We start from the raw sequence: 7806 nt of genomic DNA, 5'->3' as shown, positions 1-7806 counted from the left end.
CTCTTCATTGCGAGCATTTTGCGAGCACACTCGTCAATTGCCGTGGTAGATCGTCGGTGTTTACGCGACGTTGCTCCTGTTTCGGTTTCCTTCTCTACTTCTTCTTCTTCTATAGCTGCTACCGTAGACGCTGCTGCAGTGCTTTCAATTGTGTTGCTGTTGCTTTTGTTTTTGGCGCATTTGCTGAAATTTTCGCTCAACATTTCAATTGACGTGGTTTCGTTTTTTTTCGTTCGCAGACCCCGCAGCAATTGGTATACATACATATGTGCTGCCGTTAACACACACACACACACACATGCAAATTAATTTTTCGTAAAAAGAGCAAAAGCTTTGCGCTGCATTCACTTGTAATAGCCGTCACTGTCGCTAGCCATCCACCGCTGCCACTTTTGCGGCTGCTTTACATTACACACACACACACACACACACATAGCCACCTGCTGGCCTGTGTGTGGCTTTGTATGTTTTATGGGCAACGCGCCTGCGCGCAACATATAAAAACATCACAGCGCCACTACTCGGTTATCAGTTCAATTTAGTCGCTGTACACATTGCAACGCCGGTCCTCAGTTACTGGATTTTACAACCTCATAACCAAAAAACACCGCTGACGCTTATCACATCGCCCCAATATGACCGCCCTCAAAGTTTTCGTAAGTGCCCGACACATTTTTGGTTTTCCTTTCGCTCAGTGTAAGCCACTTGTGTAACAGTGTTTCATATGCATACTATACATGTGTATATGGGAGTGTGTGTGCTTTAAATATAGCCTGCGGCAAGGAGTTAAAGGAGTCATAAATTTTGGCGCGCGAGTTTGTGGATATTTGTGGTGCAATTGTGCATATATTTACATACAAATGATACAAATAAAGACTGTGGTGTGCCAGCAATAAGACATACTTAAAATATATGTAACTAGTGCACAGCCGTAGCTGTTGAAAGTGAATTTGTAGTGCAAAAATGGGTCGCTGGGCGTTGTCTTTAAATCAAAAAAGAATAAATTGGGAATGAAAAATCATGGAAAATTTGAACTGTTAGACGCTGCTTCTATTAATAGCAATATTAATATTTCGTGATATGGTCTAATTTTACTAGCATTTCCTGGTTGCAAATTCCAGACTTTATGTACAAAGATCAGTCGAAGAGTTGTGTAAAAATAAAGCTGTTTATGGAAAATATAATAAAAAAATATCATAAATTTCAAAATTTACACAAAACTTGAAGAAGTCATCTGTATTAACCTCCCTAACTTAACCTAATGTGCTTATGGTAGAACTAATGCGAATAATCAAACCACCAATATATGTTACAGTGATCCGATTTGCTCGATTCAGAGAAAGAGATTTATATATGTAGATAATATAAAAACAAAGTTTCAGCGAGTTCACTTGCGGACAGGAACCCCTCTGAGCTGCTCCTTCCACAAACCAACTAGTTCATTCGTAATCAGATTCTCTCCAAATTGGAAGCTAGTCCAGATTTCAAATGCAACTGTCTATCCGATATTTAAAGTACACTAGGTTGCGTTAAATTCGTTTGGTAGGCCAATGAGGCATCATAGACCAGTTTTCATCCTTAGCGATACCAAATAGCGTTCAATTACTAGGTACAAGAGGAGTAGTCGCGAATTTTAGCAGACTCAGTGGCCTCACTATCGATACCTCCTCCAGTGTATCATACCGTGGGAACCCTAGATTCTTACAGCGTAGTTTTGACAATGCGTGACAAGTGCAGAAGAGATGATCCATTGTTCTCTTATGCCTTGCCCTAGACATTCCCAGAAGTCTTCTCGATCTGTCAGCCCCATTCTGCGACTTGTGCTGTTTTGCACACGGGTAACTCGCTCCATCGGGTTTTGATTTTTTTTAAATGTGTTCAGATCGTTGTATAGACAATGCATGGGTTTCCAAATGTTGATCACGTTTTTGGGTGTTAGCCGTATACCTTTCTTGGCAATATAGTCCACTATTTCATTGCTCTCGATACCTTTTTGACCTGGTACCTAGTAGAAGTGGAATTGCTTGCTTTTGGCAACACTTTCCAGTACTGTCCTACTTCCCAAGACACTTCTGGCTGATATGCGATACGAGGTTACTGCCTTGACTGTTGCTTTGCTCAAAGGTTCAATATGTAAATTCTCTTGCTGCCAGTAGTCGTCCTGCCGATTTTGCTGCGCAGTTTTCAGCGAAGAGGTCTATAGGTGGGAGGTTTAGTACCAGTTTAAGAGCCGCTGTTAGATTTGTTCTTAAAGCTACCGTTATGCACAGCGAAGCGAGGCTCTGAACCATTTCCGTACGCCTGTCCACCATACTACTGCACCGTAGAAGTAAAGTACCCTAACTATACATAAGTATACCTCAGAGGATTTCTAACCAAAAAGAGTCATCAAATCACAAACCATTCGAAATATTATAAAATATCTTATTAGTTAATTATCCTACTCGAAAAGCATATAAAAAACAATTAAATTTTTCAATTCTTGAAGTTTCACTTTAAAGATATTTTGAAAGTAATAATACTTTTAGGCTAATAACCTTGGCGGACTGCCATTACAAAGAACTGACATCTCAGCTGAAGCCAAGTGCAATCCTTCGTGATTCCTACACAGATTTAGCTACCTACCTACCAGTTTTCCTAACATCACAGTCTAGATGGGAGTATACCGATTACGATTTAAATGTGAACGAACTTTTGTCCAACCTGAATAATGAATTCCTGATAGAATTCTACCTTAACTATTATAGAAATTTGTAAAATTATACCACAGCATTTGTTCTACTTTATTGGCGCGGTTACAACAGAGGTATTCCTCCTCCTCTGCTTTCCCCGGCGGATACTACATTCAGACGACATGACCTAGCCAGAGTAGCCGGTGTCTCTTAATTCGAGGACATTACTCTCAGTAATGTCCTACTCGGTCCGAAATACCACCTTTTGGCAAGAGTTATTCTGCGTTCGATTTGGAGGCTAACGTTGTTGTCGATGTTAATGCTGGTTTCAAGATAGACGAAATTGTCTACATACGAATTCGAAGTTATGACTGTCAAAAATTACCGGGAGCCAAGTCGAGTGCGACAACTATTTATTTGATGACAGGAGATATTTGCTTCGCTTCCTTATCCCGTCTGAAGCAAGCAGAGCCCAGCGCGATTGTTGAGGCCAATGACATCAACGTCATCGGCGTACGACAGCAGCTGTACGCTCTCATAGAATATTGTACTTTCTCTATTCAGATCTGCAGCTCGAATTATTTTCTTCTTATTTTCATTGGGGGGGTCCCCAGCACACAACCCTTGGGAAGGATGTTTCGCTTTGTCACTTTAGCTCGCCTTCAAACGGATGTTTTTTTGGCTGCTCAGAGAATGCTTGGATTAAAACCGGAAGTTGTGAGCTGCTTGAACCATATGTAAAAGAATCGCTGCTGGCCCCTCCCAAGTGAATGGCGCTCACAGAACTTTCCTCATTTGCGGGAACTTCTACATATGGGTCCATCCATAGCATTTACAGGGGTCAAAATTAGATCTGACTACTTAACCGGCCAACGGTTTGCTAGTGCTTCTAGCCTTCTTTGCCGAAAACAACCTTCAAATTGAATGAGGGTAACTAAGTACGAAAACAAGATCTTTTATGAAGATCTGTATCCTGATTTTAATCGATCAGTTTTAATGTCAGCTATATGATATATCTTATTGTGGTTTGGCGGTTTTGACAGCTCATCACTTTATAAGATTTCCGACGTGTTCTTCTGGGTATTAGAAACTTCGTAGAAGGCATAATACTTAATATTGTTCCCTATTGTTATTTAATTTTTATATCTTTACATTTTATTGTTTTTTCTACAGAATTTAAATTAATGCTATCTCTCTCTCTCTTTCTTCCCTCCTTTTAGGTGATCTTCTGCGCGCTCTTCGCATTGGCCTATTGCGCGCCAAATCCCGGTTTCTTCGGTGGTGGCAAACAGTAAGTACAACAACATTAACGCATCTCGAATTGATAATTTCACGATTTTTATTCAAGGCAGCAATTTAAAAATTACATTTATTGTGTTTTAATTAACAACAGTTTTATTTTGTAATTTCTGTTTGATTAAACAAACCGGTCAACAACCCAGTGCTGCAACAACGCGCAACATCAACACAATAAACGGCGATGAAATAGTTTCGATTGTTTGTCAATTCTTTTTTTTCTTTTCTCTATAATTATACGTGCGAGTATAACGGTATATATGCGCAGCAGGAAAGCAAAGAGTCAATCGGCTCAAGCGACATGCACTTGCATGCATCGGAATTTCTTGGACACAGGCAGTCTTTGCTGTAGACAAAGTTGAAAGAAAAAACTAATTAGCTGTGATAAGCATAAATTATGGATAAATAGCGTACATTGGTCTTCTGCCAAATGATTTAAGCGCACACACAGTGTCACGCTGATGTGTGTGCGTGCAGTGTTAGACTGACCGAACGACAGTTAGACAGTCAGTCAGTCAGTTAGTCGGTGAGATAGTCAGGTAATTGCGAAACAGGCCGGCAGGCGTCTAACCATTGTTGCGCATGCGTAACTCCCGGCCTTGCGTAAATTGTCAACAATTGTCGCTTGCGCTGCTATAATGTGGCACTCACTCAATTGTGATTGTGAATGCGGCAATAGACAAAGTAACTGCGGAATAATTGAATAGTTTTCACTTTTAATTTGCTACCAATTTGATGAAGCGGTGCGAAAATTCAGTGTTTCTTCAGTTTGTCATATTAATTTTGCTACTTTTTTTCAAAGGAAGAGAAAATAAGTTAATGCGATTTTAAAAAGTACTTCAAGCTAAGAATATCTAAAATTGGTCAAAGCTTCGAATAAAATATTTCTTGAGACAAATTTATTTTTAAATAAATATACATAACAATAACATAAAAATTATATAAATTACATAAAAATGTATGATCCCTTCCTCGACGATTTTTTTGCATTTATCCACGATTTGACGTGACTCCTAAAAATTTTTATAAAATCCAGAATTTTCTCCATGTGAAACGAAACAACCCAGATTAAACACGAGTTTAGAAAGCAACTGGACTAATGGTTACTACAAGCGCTTCTTTAATTAACTTAGCATAGAAAGACATAACTTCGCTATGTGCACTTTTGGTCATTTATTTTCCCCCTTTACTCATTTACCATAGATTTTTGCTCTACATATATTTCTTTGAAAATACTAAACTTTTTATTTTATGTTAAAGAGTTAGTTATCAAAGAATTCGGACAGCTAATTGTATTCCTCATACATTTCCCTACATCTTTTGGTAAAGATATATCCATTCCTAAAATTTTCTAGGTATAAAAATCAAGATCTAGAAAGTCCCTCCTCAGCTTATGAGGTCAAATCGCTATTAGTGGAGGAGTGTATAGCAAGACTGAAACGCCTATCAGTTTGCAACCGTGTACACGAGTACGATCTGAGCCGGTCGACGAACTAGCCCACATGTCTGCGGCTTCCGGAATGATAAGCTCAGAACAATGCAATACGGTGAGGTCCCACATCAAAGGGTGTTGCTTCGCCTGGAGGAGAAAGTGGGGAGAAAATGGCACTCGCAGCAGACAACAAGCATGCGTCACGCCAAGTTGCTATTGGGAGGTTACAACCTAGCAAGGTTTAGAGATATGATCAACCTCCCCCGAGACAAAAACTGTTTCCTTGTTGCGCTCTATACTGGGCATTGCAGGCTCAAGAAGACTTCTCCAACATGGAGAGCCTCTTGTAAAAACTGCTGGTTTTGCGACATGGAACCTGAAACTCCAGGGCCTTGGATCCATTTACATGGATAGGGATCACATCACCTACATCCCACCCAACAAGCTCCTGTAATTGTACAGAGTGCTGAACCTTTTTGACGATATGTGTTATAGGAGAGGGCGCAATAGATCATAGGTCGCAGTGCGAATCCTCAATTGATTTCTACTCGATTTAGCCATGGCCGTCTGTCTAGATGCGATCTAGCCCCTCAGTTTTTGAAATTTTGAACTGAAATTATTTCACACTTCCTTTTATCCCCAATTAGCTGCTCATTTGTCGAACCCGTCGGTACAATGTCCGAAGAAATTGATTAGATCGAACCACTATCGCACATAGAAATTTGACATGGTGTGCTTGTTGTTGCGCTTAATCTTCCAAAAAAATATTTAGATCGGACCACTATAGCATATACAGGGTCTACCGATAAGAACGACGTGATGTTGTCCCTTTGATCCTCGATCATTGCTGGTTGATTGATGTAAGCCTTTGATTTAACATAAACCTTAGAAAAAATAATCCAGAGGCGTTAAATCGCATGATCTTAGCGGCCGTTTGACTGGGACAACTTGCAAGCTTTGTACCAAAGTGAAGCGTGACATGATGGATTGGCAAACCTTACTGAACACATTGACAACCTTTGACACAAATCCGCAAACAAATGTGGCCGCCGAGAGCTGTCGGAATCACGTCATCCCTAATGGTAAACGCTGTAGCCGACATTCAAACTGCCGATCAAAATAAAGATAAAGATCTTATTTTCCTCTTTTCATGCTACAAGAAATGTACCTGTGAAGCGTATAAAGCATTGGTGGAGCCGAAGTTTATGTTTTCCTTGTTTTCAAATTAATTTATCTGAAAAATACTCATAGATTTGATATTAGCTTTTGAAGGAATTATACTTTGGCAAAGCAATTCATATTTCATGACTATTTTTGCTTTTGCTTGTCCGATCTTTTCCTCGCAACGAGTTTATTATCAACTCCGAACCAATAATGAATTTTTAAGAGAAGGTTTTGAACGCGGTAAGAGATTTGCTGCCCAAAGAGAACGTCATTTGAGAAAGAAAACTATCTGTTATTCTTCTTCTTTGTTGACGTAGACACCTCTTACGCCTTTATAGCCGAGTTTACCCAAGGGCGCCAGTTGTTCTTCCTCTTCGCTGTTTGGCGCCAATTAGAGATTCCAAGTGTAGCCAGGTATTTCTTCGGCTGGTCTTTCCAACGAACTGGAGGTCTTCCTCTGCTTCGCCCGGTGGGTACTGCTTCGAATACTTTCAGAGCTGGAAAGGAAAATTTTTAGAACTTTAATCGCTACAGCGACCGCCAATTCATGATTTTTTATTTATCATTCACTTAGATCTCTAACAATCATTATAATAAAAAATGATATTTGTTTCTTACTACAATAATTTTATACACATTACGCCACTATCTATCTTCTATCGACCACAGTGAACACCACACCATCCATGTACCGTACAAGGTGCACACCATTCACCACCATCACATCAAGAAGGTGGAGGTGCCCGTGATCAAGGAGGTGGAGGTCATCAAGCATGTGCCCATCTACAAGGAAGTGCATGTGCCCGTTATTAAGGAGGTGCATGTGCCAGTGCATGTTCATCACAAGGAGGAAGTGCATCACATTGAAGAAGATCATCACGACTACCACAAGGGCGGCTGGTACTAGAGGGGAGTGAGTGGCGGCGCTCATCCACATAGGTGTTGCCGTTGGCAATGCTCTAGTTACAATTTTAGTTATATGCTTATGTAATAATATGCAGACATATGTATTAACGCATGTTTTTCATTTAATTTTTATTTTTTTTTTATTTTTTTTTTTTAATTTTTTACTTTTGAGTTTGTTATTTTGATTTCTTTTAATATTACTACAGCGCACGCGCGTTTGTTCATGTGTACAAATTTCATTTTACCTGACATGAATTTAATTTTAATTATATATTTTCGACTTCCATATTATTCTGGTCTATTTAGTTATAGTTGCTCTGCATTTTTTCTTTCTCT

At 39.6% G+C, this 7806-nt stretch overlaps 1 protein-coding gene across 1 annotated transcript; it reads left to right on the top strand.

The window, feature by feature from the left end:
* The first annotated feature begins 584 nt into the window (after positions 1-584).
* Positions 585-7482, top strand: LOC120770104. The gene is made up of 3 exons (XM_040097274.1): positions 585-656; positions 3893-3963; positions 7234-7482. The coding sequence occupies exons 1-3, from the start codon at positions 636-638 to the stop codon at positions 7469-7471; spliced, it is 330 nt and encodes a 109-aa protein (XP_039953208.1). The 5' UTR covers positions 585-635; the 3' UTR covers positions 7472-7482.
* Positions 7483-7806: the final 324 nt, after the last annotated feature.

This window comes from Bactrocera tryoni, chromosome 3, assembly GCF_016617805.1.
Source record: "Bactrocera tryoni isolate S06 chromosome 3, CSIRO_BtryS06_freeze2, whole genome shotgun sequence".
Classification (NCBI taxonomy): Eukaryota; Metazoa; Arthropoda; class Insecta; order Diptera; family Tephritidae; genus Bactrocera; species Bactrocera tryoni.
This window is presented reverse-complemented; position numbering and strand designations above follow the sequence as displayed.

Bases quoted from the DNA above. Each gene is read 5' to 3' on its own strand.
- LOC120770104 (XM_040097274.1), top strand. From the start codon at position 636: ATGACCGCCCTCAAAGTTTTC. The intron at 657-3,892 runs GTAAGTGCCCGA...CCCTCCTTTTAG, and splicing joins TGACCGCCCTCAAAGTTTTC to GTGATCTTCTGCGCGCTCTT. The intron at 3,964-7,233 runs GTAAGTACAACA...TATCGACCACAG, and splicing joins TTCTTCGGTGGTGGCAAACA to TGAACACCACACCATCCATG.